Source organism: Onychostoma macrolepis, chromosome 16, assembly GCF_012432095.1.
Source record: "Onychostoma macrolepis isolate SWU-2019 chromosome 16, ASM1243209v1, whole genome shotgun sequence".
NCBI lineage: Eukaryota > Metazoa > Chordata > Actinopteri > Cypriniformes > Cyprinidae > Onychostoma > Onychostoma macrolepis.
This window is the reverse complement of record NC_081170.1, coordinates 7,249,641-7,267,469: the sequence shown is the minus strand read 5'-3', so window position 1 is coordinate 7,267,469 and position 17,829 is coordinate 7,249,641. Positions and strand designations below refer to the sequence as shown.

At 37.6% G+C, this 17,829-nt stretch overlaps 1 protein-coding gene across 5 annotated transcripts in view; it reads right to left on the bottom strand.

Annotated features, from left to right (window-relative positions):
- oxr1a (oxidation resistance 1a) overlaps nt 1-17,829 on the bottom strand; it is a 165,351-nt gene that overhangs the window by 46,007 nt on the left and 101,515 nt on the right. For all 5 annotated transcript variants that reach the window (XM_058745908.1, XM_058745909.1, XM_058745907.1 and 2 more), the window contains 3 exons: nt 16,894-16,976; nt 6,930-7,037; nt 5,315-5,431 (listed from right to left, as the gene is read on the bottom strand). In XM_058745908.1, the coding sequence (XP_058601891.1) occupies nt 5,315-5,431; nt 6,930-7,037; nt 16,894-16,976 (308 nt within the window). The remainder of the gene's footprint in view (nt 1-5,314; nt 5,432-6,929; nt 7,038-16,893; nt 16,977-17,829) is intronic.

The window sequence follows — 17,829 nt, the reverse complement described above, 5'->3', positions numbered from 1 at the left end:
ATCCAGAAATCACAATGTATGATTTTTAACTATTTATTTGTATGATACAGCTGCAAATAAGTATTTGAACACCTGTCTATCAGCTAGAATTCTGACCCTCAAAGACCTGTTAGTCTGCCTTTAATTTAGGATAATAAATGGAGTGGAGGTGGACATTTTAGATGCACCTGTTTGAGGTCGTTAGCTGCATAAAAGACACCTGTCCACCCCATACAATCAGTAAGAATCCAACTACTAACATGGCCAAGACCAAAGAGCTGTCCAAAGACACTAGAAACAAAATTGTACACCTCCACAAGGCTGGAAAGGGCTACGGGGAAATTGCCAAGCAGCTTGGTGAAAAAAGGTCCACTGTTGGAGCAATCATTAGAAAATGGAAGAAGCTAAATATGACTGTCAATCTCCCTCGGACTGGGGCTCCATGCAAGATCTCGTGGGGTCTCAATGATCCTAAGAAAGGTGAGAAATCAGCCCAGAACTACACGGGAGGAGCTGGTCAATGACCTGAAAAGAGCTGGGACCACCGTTTCCAAGGTTACTGTTGGTAATACACTAAGGCGTCATGGTTTGAAATCATGCATGGCATGGAAGGTTCCCCTGCTTAAACCAGCACATGTCCAGGCCCGACTTAAGTTTGCCAATGACCATTTGGATGATCCAGAGGAGTCATGGGAGAAAGTCATGTGGGCAGATGAGACCAAAATAGAACTTTTTGGTCATAATTCCACTAAACGTGTTTGGAGGTAGAAGAATGATGAGTACCATCCCAAGAACACCATCCCTACTGTGAAGCATGGGGTGGCAGCATCATGCTTTGGGGTGTTTTTCTGCACATGGGACAGGGCGACTGCACTGTATTAAGGAGAGGATGACCGGGGCCATGTATTGCGAGATTTTGGGGAACAACCTCCTTCCCTCAGTTAGAGCATTGAAGATGGGTCGAGGCTGGGTCTTCCAACATGACAATGACCAAGCACACAGCCAGGATAACCAAGGAGTGGTTCTGTAAGAAGCATATCATGGTTCTGGCGTGGCCTAGCCAGTCTCCAGACCTAAACCCAATAGAGAATCTTTGAGGGAGCTCAAACTCCGTGTTTCTCAGCGACAGGCCAGAAACCTGACTGATCTAGAGAAGATCTGTGTGGAGGAGTGGGCCAAAATCCCTCCTGCAGTGTGTGCAAACCTGGTGAAAAACTACAGGAAACGTTTGACCTCTGTAATTGCAAACAAAGGCTACTGTACCAAATATTAACATTGATTTTCTCAGGTGTTCAAATACTTATTTGAAGCTGTATCATACAAATAAATAGTTAAAAATCATACATTGTGATTTCTGGATTTTTTTTTAGATTATGTCTCTCACAGTGGACATGCACCTCGATGACAATTTCAGACCCTCCATGATTTCTAAGTGGGAGAACTTGCAAAATAGCAGGGTGTTCAAATACTTATTTTCCTCACTGTATATATATATATATATATATACAGTGAGGAAAATAAGTATTTGAACACCCTGCTATTTTGCAAGTTCTCCCACTTAGAAATCATGGAGGGGTCTGAAATTGTCATCGTAGGTGCATGTCCACTGTGAGAGACATAATCTAAAAAAAATCCAGAAATCACAATGTATGATTTTTAACTATTTATTTGTATGATACAGCTGCAAATAAGTATTTGAACACCCTGCTATTTTGCAAGTTCTCCCACTTAGAAATCATGGAGGGGTCTGAAATTGTCATCGTAGGTGCATGTCCACTGTGAGAGACATAATCTAAAAAAAATCCAGAAATCACAATGTATGATTTTTAACTATTTATTTGTATGATACAGCTGCAAATAAGTATTTGAACACCCTGCTATTTTGCAAGTTCTCCCACTTAGAAATCATGGAGGGGTCTGAAATTGTCATCGTAGGTGCATGTCCACTGTGAGAGACATAATCTAAAAAAAATCCAGAAATCACAATGTATGATTTTTAACTATTTATTTGTATGATACAGCTGCAAATAAGTATTTGAACACCCTGCTATTTTGCAAGTTCTCCCACTTAGAAATCATGGAGGGGTCTGAAATTGTCATCGTAGGTGCATGTCCACTGTGAGAGACATAATCTAAAAAAAATCCAGAAATCACAATGTATGATTTTTAACTATTTATTTGTATGATACAGCTGCAAATAAGTATTTGAACACCCTGCTATTTTGCAAGTTCTCCCACTTAGAAATCATGGAGGGGTCTGAAATTGTCATCGTAGGTGCATGTCCACTGTGAGAGACATAATCTAAAAAAAATCCAGAAATCACAATGTATGATTTTTAACTATTTATTTGTATGATACAGCTGCAAATAAGTATTTGAACACCCTGCTATTTTGCAAGTTCTCCCACTTAGAAATCATGGAGGGGTCTGAAATTGTCATCGTAGGTGCATGTCCACTGTGAGAGACATAATCTAAAAAAAATCCAGAAATCACAATGTATGATTTTTAACTATTTATTTGTATGATACAGCTGCAAATAAGTATTTGAAGCTGTATCATACAAATAAATAGTTAAAAATCATACATTGTGATTTCTGGATTTTTTTTTAGATTATGTCTCTCACAGTGGACATGCACCTCGATGACAATTTCAGACCCTCCATGATTTCTAAGTGGGAGAACTTGCAAAATAGCAGGGTGTTCAAATACTTATTTTCCTCACTGTATATATATATATATATATATATATATATATATATATATACACACACACACACACACATACACACAGACCTCTACTGTTTTTACATAAAGCCACAATTTTCATACAATTACTACAATTAACCCTGATCTGCTTAAATAAAACTGTTTGCATTTTTATTCCTTATTTTTAAAATGTATTACTTCATAATTTTTACCTTTGAGGATGTCTTAAACAAAAACAGTTTTGCCAGAATAATTTTGGGTAAATTCTGGGGACATTTGTCAGCAAGTTTGTCCCCAAATGTAAAAGCCAAAAAGTGCCAAGTCAAAAATGTGACATAAATTTGTATAATGACAAGGGTATGACACAGGTATTACAACATCACCCCATGTCCCCACTTTTCAAAACACTTATAAATCACATAGAATGGAGTGTATTGAAAATCTGAAATAACACAAAGTTTCCTGTAAGGGGTAGGTTTAGGTGTAGAGTTGGTGTAGGGCAATAGCACATACAGTTTGTACAGTATAAAACCATTACGCCTATGGATGTCCCCACTTTTCAAAACACTTATAAATCACATAGAATGGAGTGTATTGAAAATCTGAAATAACACAAAGTTTCCTGTAAGGGGTAGGTTTAGGTGTAGAGTTGGTGTAGGGCAATAGCACATACAGTTTGTACAGTATAAAACCATTACGCCTATGGATGTCCCCACTTTTCAAAACACTTATAAATCACATAGAATGGAGTGTATTGAAAATCTGAAATAACACAAAGTTTCCTGTAAGGGGTAGGTTTAGGTGTAGAGTTGGTGTAGGGCAATAGCACATACAGTTTGTACAGTATAAAACCATTACGCCTATGGATGTCCCCACTTTTCAAAACACTTATAAATCACATAGAATGGAGTGTATTGAAAATCTGAAATAACACAAAGTTTCCTGTAAGGGGTAGGTTTAGGTGTAGAGTTGGTGTAGGGCAATAGCACATACAGTTTGTACAGTATAAAACCATTACGCCTATGGATGTCCCCACTTTTCAAAACACTTATAAATCACATAGAATGGAGTGTATTGAAAATCTGAAATAACACAAAGTTTCCTGTAAGGGGTAGGTTTAGGTGTAGAGTTGGTGTAGGGCAATAGCACATACAGTTTGTACAGTATAAAACCATTACGCCTATGGATGTCCCCACTTTTCAAAACACTTATAAATCACATAGAATGGAGTGTATTGAAAATCTGAAATAACACAAAGTTTCCTGTAAGGGGTAGGTTTAGGTGTAGAGTTGGTGTAGGGCAATAGCACATACAGTTTGTACAGTATAAAACCATTACGCCTATGGATGTCCCCACTTTTCAAAACACTTATAAATCACATAGAATATATATTAAATTAAATATATTAAAAGTATAATGACTCGCTTTAAAAGAATTATATATATATATATATATATATATATATATATATATATATATATATATATATACACACACACACACACACACACACACACATATATAACACACACACACACGCATATATATTACATCATAATCATATAATTGTAAATATGTATCTGTTAATTAACATTTTTATTACCAGATTTTATAGTATTTTAGCTGTCTGGCATTAAACATTTTGAATATTTTTAGCAACGATATTTTAATGTAATTAATGGTTGCTTTGACTGGAAGGGGAAACACCTTTTAAGACATTTTAGAGCAAAATTTTAAACATTGATTTTTATTTATTTATTTATTTTTTTAAAGAGCTCTATGGCCCAGTCCTATTCAACACACCAGAAATGGCTCATTTCTTAGGGATTTCGATGAAGGGCTTTTAAGAATGAGGGCAAGTCAACACAGCTCATGGCAGGTATTTGATTACAGAGGGTGTGTAAATATCATGTTTGACAGTGAAAAACAACAGCCTTGAGACAGGTGATTTCAAAACCCGCTCAAAAGCAAATTTACAGAAGTACATCCATTTGTGTAGTATAAATATTTTATGTATCCATCTGTCCTTCTTGGTAACTATTAGATCAACAGTGATATATCTGCAGTATTTAAAGTGAAGCGTGTTTGCCATGCATTTACAAAGCTGAATTGCAAACACAATAACTGTTTTTCAAACAGTTTTCCTGAACACTTACTTCTAGTCTGCCGATTAAATTGGGATACTTAAGTTATGGGTATTTTAACAAAAAATTACACACTTAAGCTTTAAAGAAAAACGTGTTGACCTGTCATGTTGAAGTAAATTTTTTAAAGAATTACAGCTCCTATTCGACCTGACAGACAAACACACAGATACCTCGAGAACATTTCTGCAAGACTGGCATTCTTCCTATCAGCTGATGGAAAACAATGCACAGTGTTTCCTGACTAACAATGAACAGCAGCATCTCATGCTGTCAGCTCATGATTTCACTGTTCCATTAAGTTTCTTTCACATGAATCCTGTAAGCCAGAAAGTATAAGATACATAAGCTTCTGGAAAATAGCCAGAGATCCTTCAGTGTGAACTCATGGCATGCTTGGGACGTGTGTGATTGTGTGAGAGTCCCTCCAGAGCACAGGTTAAATGATGAGGCTGTGTGGTGTGAAGAGGGAAATGTCACATACCGTGGTCACTTTCTCCAGGTCAGCTTCTGAGGAGGTGGGAGAGAGTGGGCTGCTGGGACTGAAGGAGGGAGAGCTGCCCGCACTGGACACATACTCTGGATCGTGAACATACAGAACCTGCAAACACAACCACAGCGTAACGCTTCACAATCACCAGCTAGATACTGCATGCATGAATGATCACCACTCACACACACACACACACACACACACACACACACACACACACACACACACATACACACAGACCTCTACTGTTTTTACATAAAGCCACAATTTTCATACAATTACTACAATTAACCCTGATCTGCTTAAATAAAACTGTTTGCATTTTTATTCCTTATTTTTAAAATGTATTACTTCATAATTTTTACCTTTGAGGATGTCTTAAACAAAAACAGTTTTGCCAGAATAATTTTGGGTAAATTCTGGGGACATTTGTCAGCAAGTTTGTCCCCAAATGTAAAAGCCAAAAAAGTGCCAAGTCAAAAAATGTGACATAAATTTGTATAATGACAAGGGTATGACACAGGTATTACAACATCACCCCATGTCCCCACTTTTCAAAACACTTATAAATCACATAGAATGGAGTGTATTGAAAATCTGAAATAGCACAAAGTTTCCTGTAAGGGGTAGGTTTAGGTGTAGAGTTGGTGTAGGGCAATAGCACATACAGTTTGTACAGTATAAAAACCATTACGCCTATGGGATGTCCCCACTTTTCACAAACTGTTGAAGTACAGGGAAGAAATCAGTAATTAAACATCTCAAAGTTCACTGCATCAAACATGATCTCTCCCGGTGCTCCTCAGATCACTGAACACAGAACAGGCTCCACTCATGTTAGTTTGCAGGGCAGTGGAGTCAGTGTTGAGGGGCTGTTCAGCGGGCCGAAGCGCTGGGGAGGATTACGCTAATGGAAGGAGCCGCAGAGTTTGGTCATGTGATCTGTGCTGAGAGCCCTCCAGCTGTACTGTGTCAGGTGGCGGTCGACCATCTCCAGCGCCTGACTCTATCTATTACCCTCTCATTACTGCGCTCACCGCCACATGAATATCAACGATCCGGACTTCATCTTTGCTTAACATGTATTTGTGAGGAGATGATGAAGCAATACTGGAGCTGTTTAGCAAGAGATCTTTCATAACTGCTCATGCACTGACTAGAACAGAAAAGTCATTAATCACTCCATCTCTCTGAGAGATATTATCTGGTTAAATGTCATATTGGCCAATAATTGATATGCTGTTGCACTATATTAAACAGTGAGAGATTGATTCTTTGTCTAACGCTTGGCAGAGATCTAATGGTGAGGGAGTGAAGCGTTGTAATGAAAGTTTGCAGAGAAAACCTGCCATGAATTCAGTTTAGAGTGTGTGATTTTTGTAACATCAAAGCCAACATGAAATGGCATTACTAACCTTTTTTACTTCTGTAACGTGATGCATTTCAGAGCAAAACATGACATTCAAGTAGTAAAAACTGAAAGGTTTCGTTTTAACCATTGACAACTATTGGCATCCTCATCACAGTAGCTTAAATAATTACCTAAAATATCTAAAACGAAACAAAACTAAACAAGCAACAGGATATTCAAAGGGGAAGTGCACACCTGACCGGGGACCACATTTCTGGAGAAGAGTTTGTTGAGCTGAACAAGTTCGTTGGGAGTCGTGTCAAACTTCAGTGCGATGCTGTTCAGAGTGTCCCGTGACTCCACCTGCACAACAAAAGCACAAAAACATGTAAAAACAACGAGAAGGGAGAAGAGGAAGACATTTCTTTAGGTTCCTCTTGGTCTACACAAGGTGGATGTTGTACACTACCGCTCAAAAGTTTGGGGTCGGTAAAATTTTTACATATTTTTGAAAGATGTCTCTTATGCTCACCAAGGCTGCGTTTACTTGATCAATAATACAGTAAAAACAGTAATATTATAAAAAAAATAATAATATTGCAGTTTAAAATAACTGATTTCTATTTAATTGTATTTTATAATGTAATTTATTCCTGTGATGCAAAGCTGAATTTTCAGCATCATTACTTCAGTCTTTAGTGTCACATGATCTTTCTGAAGTCTTTAGTGTCATATGATCCCTCAGAAATCATTCTAATATGATTTAGTGCTAAAGATTTTTTTTTTTTATTACTATCAATGTTGAAAACACAGAACAACATCTGTGCTGAATAAAAGCATTAATGTGTTAAAAAAAAAAAAAACCCTGTGATGACCCCAAAATTTTGAATGGTAGTATAAAGCTGCAATTCAATTAAATGTACAATTTAATTACTAATAAACTTAATCCTCAACACATAATTTAACAAATTTTAGCCAGCAGACCACTATCCAATAAAATAAAATATAAAATAAAACAAGGCCACCAAGGGTAAAAAGCTGGTGTAAATTTGAGAAAGAAAGTTTGTGTTTGACACTAAAACAAAGTGAGAGGACAAAAACTTAACAGCAAGAGAAATGTTGCATGGTGTGAATATATTCTTCCCCTTTTTCACATGTTGTGTGGAACTTATCGCTGCATGATCAATTCTACAAAACACTGACATGCTAAATTCCTCCTAAACTCTCCATACCACCACATTACAGTCCTCTAAACATTAACATCTGAGGACAGTCAGATGATCATTACACTGTAGATAATGACTTAATGTAAATGATTCTGCATAATTCAACTGTCTGTTTACTAGAGGTCGACCGATTCATCGGTTTTGCTGATTAATCGGCACCGATAGTTGATTGCCGCAACTATCGGTTATCGGCAAAAATCAATGCATATAGTTTTCCGGTTAGCAATCGTTGCTGGAGTGGCTGAGAAGGGTCCACTGGCATTATACAGTACGAGAGCGGCCTCTAGAGGCGGAAATCACTGACAGCATGTGTTGTTTATTTTGACACATGACACTGCGCGCTGCACAGAGCGGGAAACTCCAGCCGCGCATTTAAATACAGCCGACAGAAAATCCTGGCGCGGAACAGAGCGCCATTCACATAGTTTTCTATTAAATTACATTATATTTGTCCCAAATCGTTGTGAATGTACATAATGACTTCACCCTAGGCTATAAATTATGAATTGTGCATTTATCAGCAAAACGTTTGTCTTTCTGTGGCTCTAATACAGTCTTGTATACTTCATATAGAGAGCTGTAATATAGATCGCGCGTTCTCTTTCCGCTTGCTCTGTTTTTTTAAACACCGAACTTCAAACTCATTTATGCCACATTGTTCATTCTTGAAGCAAACTTATGTCCTTTTGGTGATTAAATAAATAGTTTTAGAGCGCCACTTGATTTGAACGCAAAGCGTCTGGTGTGTGTGTGTGTGTGATACCTCTGAGTTCTCCTAGACGCAGCGCTGCGCTTTTGCCCGGTGTGAGACTAACTTTTTAGTTAGTTTGAGCTTCTTTTTTTTTTGATTAGATAATTATCAAGTGTTAAAAAATAGAAGCAAATAAAGTGTGTGAGTACAAATACAATATCCATATGTATGTAATTTTAATGCTATGGCCTTGTGTAGATATTTAAAGATGGCCATCTTTAAGCATGACTGTTGAAATTAAATGGTAACACTTAACAATAAGAGTCCATTGGTAGCATTAATGCAAACTGTAGAAGTATTGTTCCTTGTTAGTGTGTTCATTTCAACATTCACTATTAACTACTAATAGGCTACATTTTTAAATTTTAAAGTTTCTTCTTTTAACATTAGCAAACTATGAAATAACTTTAATGATCAATATAGTAAATAATATTAATATTTTTATTCATTTACAAAGTATGGTTACTGCCTTTTTTTTTTTTTTTTTTAAATAGTAAAGCACTAGCTTTCTTTCAGTATCCATTTAGAAAACTATCGGTTGATTAATCGGTATCGGCCAGTGTGGTCCAACCTAGCTATCGGTATCGGTAAAATCCACTATCGGTCGACCTCTACTGTTTACTATATCATGAGTCTCTCATGTGAGAAGGGCGGTGAGACGGTCAGATCAAGGACAGAATTTAGACTGAAGGGAAAGTATGCAAGCTAACCATTTGCATGTGTTCCACAGAAGAAGAAAAACATACAACCAACTTGAGGGTGACAATATTTTCATTTTTTGGTTAACTAACCCTTTAACCACTTCCCACAAAACAAAGACACAGCTCCTCTTCATGAACACCATCTTGTGACTAATTCTTTTTTCAGCATCTTGCAGCATGAGTTCTGTGTTTTTGAAACAAACATCAACTTAAAAGAAGTTTAACTTGGAAAAAGATGCCTCAAGATCCTTGTGTTTTGAATGCAAGAGCGCATCCTGTGTGGACGGCTCCTAAGAGGGCAATCCAGAGAAAACATATAAAATAAACGTTTCTTTATGACTGAAATGGTTTACATCATCACACAGCCTTTTCCCAAACATCAGACAGTAAAGAGCATCAGCATATCTAATACCATTTCTACTCTGAATCAGATTTCTGAGAGTTGTTTTTCTTAGAGAATGGAAGAACCCCCCACCACACCTCCCCCAAATTTGCACAGAAGTTTTCTGGTCATCTCCAGATGGGAACGTCAGTAGTCGATATTCCCAATGCCCCCACGCTAGCGGCGTCCTTTCATCCAGTCTGTCTGGCACAGAACATTGATTCCCTGTGAGAGCCATTTGAAAACGGTTCTTCCATGGGCTATTTATTTGTAGCTTCTGGAAGCTTCATTTCAGAGCAAACACAACCTGCCTTCACTGGACACTAATGCCTGTAGTTGTTAGATGGTGAATTTATGATTTTCTCTGCAGTCTAGACGTGCTCTATCCTTCTCTCCTGTGTTTTTCCCTCCTAATTCAATCTCAGACTTTAGCAGGAAGTCCCGCTGAGGTCTGTCGTCCTCTTTCTAAAGGCAGCCGTGGATAAAAATATCACCCAATATACAACACAAGCGGTGCCAGTAGAGATGTCAGCCGTTGCCAGTCGCTTCTGCTTGGAAAAAAGACACACGCAGCAGTAAGAGTCATCAGAACAGTCTAGACAAACTCCACATTTTCCAGACATGGGCGGCTTAAGGTTCCTTCTGAGAAGTAGGAAATGTGTATTAAAGTCAAATGCATTCTTGTTTGAGTTTGTAGTCTACTGCATACAAGTCAATGTCGACAGAATCAACAATAAAACTATAAATTAGTTCAAAGATATGTACAACTAATAAGGAAACACCAGAGCGCATCAGTCCTTACACTGACTTCCTGACACATTCAAGTATCAAGGTTAATAATCATCAACATAAACAATTCTTCTGGCAAGTAGTATACTTTTTTATTATAACTATACACTGCTGTTTAGCTACTTGACATTTTAATAGAATCTGCAGGCAGAGGCACATTTTACAGCGTCTTCAAACGTGGCTCACCCATTCTGAATTTAGACACGTTGAAGTCTTAGGTCATTAGGATCGAGACTAGTAATGTCTAGGGTTGGCTCCAAACATCATGAGACAGCGTTTAGCTCTTACACCACCCTAAAGCTGGGAGCAGCTTTCACAAGTTCTCACACGTCTCATCAGAAGCCATATTCAAGTCCAAATGCATTTCTGCATGTATTATTTGATTATTAAAGTGCTCTACTTGTACATTTTATTACACAGAATTTTATTCCTTCAAATTTATTTTCCATTCATTTTTCAAATTTGTAAATTTACGTTTTTTAAATACTTTATCATGCATTCTGTTATTTTATGGCAAACGTGTAATCAATCTGTCTAAACTAATTAGAAGCAAAGAAAACACGTGTTTTTCAGGGCCGATGCTGATTTAAATGCTTCTAAATGATTTTATCTGCAAAACGGTTTTGAAAATGACCGAGAACCATAAAAATGCTTAATTTCAGCACCTATAATTGGCCAGGCCGATATTAGTGTTGTCAAATCAATTAATCATGATTAATCACATCCAAAATAAAAGTTTGTTTACATAATATGTGTGTGTACTTTGTATATTTACATGTATATATAAATATACACATACATATTTAAAGCTGCAGTCCATAATGTTTTTGGTTAAAAATAGGGATGTTCATTTCGGTTATTTTTCCTAACCGACAACCGACGCTCATTAACCAATTATTAACCATTAACCGACAAGATTATTTTAAATTAGTACTAAAATTAAATTAGAAAGAATAAGTGTCTGTGACCCGTTAAAAATAACATTTGTTTTCCGGGGATTAATTTTACATGTGCAAAAAGCAGCAAACAACCCTAACCTTTTACAATTCCGATTATCTTCATGACTAAAAGGAGTAGTTGCTTCCACTGTTAGAAGGGGAAAAAAAAGTGATTTCTCCAGCGCCGCACACAGTTTAGCATTCTACCTTGACAATGCAGCAAAAAACCCAAAAATACACTGCTCAGTTTAAATATGTAGTAAAATCTGTGCTGTTAAGCGTTATCACCGTACGCCGTGAAGTTATGCAAAACATTTTGTTTTACGTGGATATTGGAACGCGAGTGAAGTAGGCCTATACATAAAAGGTAAATAATATTTTGGCATTCAAATACAACGCGAATACGGAAACATTTGATTTTGTGTAGAACGAGAGACCCAACATTGGTTTCAGTTTCGTTTTAGCCTTAATTTGTTTTGGTTTGTCGCTATAGCTTCTTACATTTTTAATTCTTGTTCTTTTCTAAATAGCCTACTGTTAATTGAAAGGATTTGTTGAGGAGTGAGGGGAACTAAAATAGCATAGCAATGTTTACAGTGTTTATTATAATATTTGTAATTCATGTCGGCCTATTTCTGAATGAAATAATAAAATGCGACTTATGGTTTTTTTTTTTCTCTCTCTCTTTAAAAAAACGTTTTGTTTTTTTTAATACGCGTAGCTTATTTTAACCATGCTGTAAACCTTTTAAAATATTTTGTTAAATTACACTAAAAAATAAAATAAATAAGTAACTTTAAACCGTTTAACTGATTGTATTAATCGGTCAAAATTCTTATCGGTCGGTTAACGGTTAAACGGTTAAAATGAACATCCCTAGTTAAAAATGATCCGAAATCAATATTTGAGCAAGTACATAACTAGCCAGTGTTTCACAACGGTTAGCTTATAATAATGTTTTCTAATTTGAGTGGTACGGGTAGGTTTTTGCAGGAAATTCGAGCATGACACTGCGTCATTACATCATGTCTGTAAACATAAAGAAGTTGTCCCGGCTACTAGGCTATCGTACGTGAGGATCCTGCAGGTGGCGGATCGTTTATAGCCTTTTCTCACAGCAGCTAGAATAATTAATGTATCATTTTGATGGCGGATTGTAATCCAGAAAAGACATTGTGTTTATGAAACACATGTGAATGAAATTAAATTATATTCCAGTTTTAAATGTGCTTCTGATTACAGATAGCCTGGGATTACACAAGATTTGTATTTGAAAGAAAACCAGTTCGAAGGGAGCATAATTTACTCTTATAATTCATAATTTCTTAATATGAAATTCGAATGGCATGACAGTTGATTAGACTCAGAAATTGAGCACATCCCAGGCAAGGAAGATAATTCCGCACAGAGCTGCAATTCCAGGTTTTCAAACAGAGATGGCGACAAAGGAGGCAAAATTTACGGACTGCAGCTTTAAGAAATTGATAATATATAATAACATGTAAATATTTCTTAAAACGTGTGTGTGTGTATTTATATATACATATAAATGTACACAGTACACACATATATTATGTAAATATAATATATTTTATTTTGGATGCGATTAATTGATTTGACAGCACTTATTATGACATAATATTCTATACTATTTCAATTAAATATCAATCTTCTTTTGCATTACAGTAATGTTTTCTTTTGCATTTCGGTAATGATAATAATTGTTATAAAAATACAGTTAAAATGCAAAACCTTTGTTCCTATAATAAGCTTGGTTTTCATTAAGTAAAACAATTTCTTTCTTTTAATTTTTTGGGATGAAATACAATCCATACATGTTCTTGTTTTTGTGAGATTCATACTTGTAAAGAACACACAGCTCACCAAACTGGAAATGACATTCCAGCAAACGGTGCAATCAGGCAGAATGTCAAATCAGACGAGCTCCATACTGCGTGGGACATCACGGCTGCCGTGGCATGAGAGTTGCCATAGTGACGCTGTCATTACTACCCTCATGGCACATGCTGGCTAACTGCGTCGATGATCACTTAAAGAACTAATTTTAGCTCAGCAGTCTTGGCAAGATATTGGCGCTCTTGCTACGCAGGACGTAGATGAGCCAGCGCTTATTATAGAGATATCAACCGTGCTTTGGACATCGTAATACCATGGTATTCTTTGAAAAACCATGGTACATGAACATGACAATCATTCAGTACTATGGTAAATATCAAAGTATTATCGGAAACCACTGGATCTCAACAGTACTTGTGCACCAATTTGATGTCCCAATAGCGTGTTTTGGCAAATGTCAGCAGGAGGTCAAGGGGCAACTGGTGAACCTGGTCACAAGCATTCACTGCCTAATGCTCTTCACATTAACCCTAAATGCATTTAAAACAGCTCAGCCCTGTGATAAAATCTCATATGAGCTTTATGTACAGTCAGAAATGTTTTTTAAGAGCACAGAAGAGATTTTTGCATGATTTGCTGATGCTGAACACAAATCAATGCAATTATAAATATGCACAGAAAGTCTATTGATTTTGTGCACAGTATGCATCATGCATAATGAGACTATAAGCTTTAATCACTAACTACATGACTTCAGTGCTGTTAGAATGACTCTAGACTGCTACAGGAATCAACAGACTCAGGAAGCATTAAAGCAGATGCTGAATCCTCACTATTTCTCTCCAATGAGATCTCAGTCTCTCTCGCTCTTTCCTGGAGTCCAACCACTTTAATTGGCCACAGACCAGCCAATGGTGAGAACCCGCTGACCTGCGGAGCGTTATTAGTGACTGAGCAGATGGGCTACAATAGTTTAGCTCTCCTTCAACCCCTCTTGAGGTCGAGACTGCATCTTGAGAAAAGAGCAATGAAGACAATCACCTGTGGCAGGAGGCAAGGCTTTCACAATAATGGAGGCAGTTTCTCTGAAAGTGTCCCAAAATGAAAACAATGTCAGAATATTTGAACTGCTTTTGCTCGTACATTGAAAGTCAATGGGATCCAAATCAACACTAGACCCCACTGACTTTCAATGTACGGAGAAAAACAATGAAACCACAGAAAAAAGATAGTCATACATGTTTGGAACAACATGAGGGTGAGTAAACGATGACAGAATATTGATATATAGACTATCGGCTAAGCTATCCATTTAAAGATGATTTGTGTGTTCAGGGTTACGCATCATGTCCAATAATTATCCAAACATCTTCTCAATATCACATCCATCACTCCATCTTTGCAGTGGTGTGGTTTGGAATGGAAGACTGCAAGACAAGCTGGAAGACTGAGATATGAGTGCCGTATCTGCCATCTCTCTCATGTTAACCCCCTCACCAACAGCCTCATGACACGCTGTTTATGCCCTGTGACAAATGCCCCGCTGTCGTCTTGCACACTTTTCACGCTCTGCGAAGGAAAACAAAGGCCCTGTCAATCACTTTCGGCCGACAGAGACGGATCTTCAGCGTGTGTTGGGGGAGATGGGTGTCAGACACCTGCTCAGATCCGAGGGGAGAGCAGAAGTGTCTGGAAACAGAACTGTGACAGCAGCAGCAGTAACGCTGACTCTGACGAACAGAGCACATCAACTACACCAGCATCCAATCCCACAGCTACCTGATGCCGGTTTTGAACCAAATCTGATGCCCCTTTTCCACCGATAGTGTGCTGGTGCCTGACCAGTTAGTCTCAAACTGTATAAACTGATGAACTGCTCTGAATTTTTATTTGTTATAAATGTAAACCATGAAAAGAGTAACTCATGATATCAAAAAGATGCGGAATTGAATGATTAAGTCACAATGACACGATTATAATTGGTCACAATAGCTGATTAGTCTACTAGAAGTCTATCAACTGAATAGTTTTCTTAAAATACATTTATATTATTAATTTATATTATCTGATTTATTATATTTTATTATTTAATTTTTTTTGGCAGCAATGCTTTCATTAGCAAACTGACAGTATGCAGCGCTTTAGAATTTGATTTCTCAGAAAAGTGGTGAATTCAATTAATTTATATATATATACCAAGGTTCACCAATGTTTAAGGTTAAGAATGCATTAAACTGATAAAAAGACATTAAAGACATTTAAAAAAGATTTGTATTTCAAATAAATGATCAAATTATTTTGAAAATTCCATTCGGCAAAGAATCCTGAAAAAATGTGCTTTCCACAAAAATATTAAACAGCACAACTGTTTTCATAATAGTGAATAATGATAATAATAAGAAATGTTGAAGGATCATGTGACACTGAAGACTAGAGTAATGATGCTGAAAATACAACTTTGCCATCACAGGAATAAATTACATTTAAAAATATATTAAAATATATATTAATAACATTAGACAATACTGATATTTTTAAATCAAACTACACATACAAAAGAAATGACTTTGGATTAGGGATGGGTCACCATGCTTGACTAGTCTACTGCGCATCCAAATACCAACTAATCGAATATCAAGGTTGATTAACTTAGCGTTATTCTTAGACACATATTTAGTTTTTATATTTTTAGCTACAGTGCTTTTAATAGCATACTGAAAACATGCTGTGCATTAAACTTTGTGTCTTTAAATTGATCTATTAGTCAAATCGAGTATTTATTCAGACTAGTGGACTTTGCACATCTCGTAAGATTTGTAAACAAACACAGTGACCTAGTCAGTTCATCTAAGTCAGTGTAAACATGGGCCGTTTCTGAGAAACTTCATCAGATTGCCTGACTGAGCGCCAGCTCCGGCATGAGCACCGGCACCGTTTTTGGTGGAAAAGCGGTATCATTCCAATCTTCTGGCTAAATGACAGCTCTAGCCGCCAGCAGTTTCCTCTCCTCTGTCTCTTTCCACTTCCAGGCAGAACTCCAGTTCTCGTCTCAACCCACACGCTCCTCTGTTACTAGGGAGAGAGACGCGTTCTGCCCGCAGCTGGAATTTGAGGGTCATTTCAAGAACACAACAAGCTGTTAAGACAGACAATCGAAGCTCACGCGGTCCCTCTCTCTCTCACTCAGCACACGCGCTCGCCAAATCAATAGAAATGCAAAAGCAGAAAGGAAGGTCATTCAGCAATACTCTGCTGGAATGCATGTTGATAAGAACATTCACACGCAGACCGGCGAAAATAAACAGGCTGATGTAAACATTCGCTTGGCTTCATGCAGCGTCTCGCCATCCTAAACCCTGATAGAAGCACACTTGCTCTTAATTCATCCCTGTGGACACACACACACACACACACACACACAGAGTCCTCGTGCAAACTCTCACAGAAATCTCGCAGGTACATGTGGAAAAATGCTCAGAGTAAACAGCGCCGGGATGAGATCTGCAAGACACAAGCCTACAATGCACAGCACATGCACAGAAATAACAAGGAAAGGGATTGATGTTCCCACTTACGGAATACTCAATGGTGCCCTTCGGTCTCTGGAATGACATCCGCCTTCCATCCTTCTTCTCCGGCGTCTTCTTCTGGCCGGTATCTGAAAGCAAGCGAGGGAAGGTTCTCATTATGTTCATGTTCCGCTCTCCCCTCAGCTTGACACAAGCTGCCGAGCTCTCAGCCTCGACCGACGGCTCATCCGTCAACAGCGAGTGTGAACGAGCGATTCCGGTGAGCCAGAGAACACAGCTTTTCTCTCTCTCTCTCTCTCACCCTCCCTCCTTTCCCCACTGTCTCCCTCTCTTTCTCTCCCGCTCAGCACAATGACAGCCGATGTGTCTTCACCTTGCAATGCCTCCTGCTGCTGCAAGCGCCGTAACAGACAGAGACCACCCTGACCTCTGAGAGAGAGAGAGAGACAGAGAGAGACGTAGTGCTGCCACCTGACAGTATCACATTTGTGTTGTGCTGTGATTCTGTGCGTCTTTGAAACCAATTTCAATGCCTGGCTTATGTAAAGCAAACAGGGTTATGTTACGTATTGGCACTGATTTTCCAATTCAGTACTGACATCAGCTAATCTGGGTTTGCACACTCTGTGAATATGGTGCATTTTGATGTACATAACTATTAGAGGAATAAAATTATTGTGAGAACTATTAGATATGTTCAGGAAATTACTTCTATATTACATATGTTAATCTAGCATGAAATGGGTACTGCTGTTTAAAAGTTTGGGGTTTCTACATTTTTTATGTTTTAGAAAGAACTCTCTCTGCTCACCAAGGCTGCATTTATTTGATCAGTGAAAACAGAAATATTGTAAAATACTTAAAAATAGGCCTTTTATATTTTAATACGTTTTAAAATGTAATTTATTCATGTGCAAAGCTGAATTTTCAGCATCATAACTCCAGTCTTCAGTGTCACATGATCCTTAAAATCATTCTAAT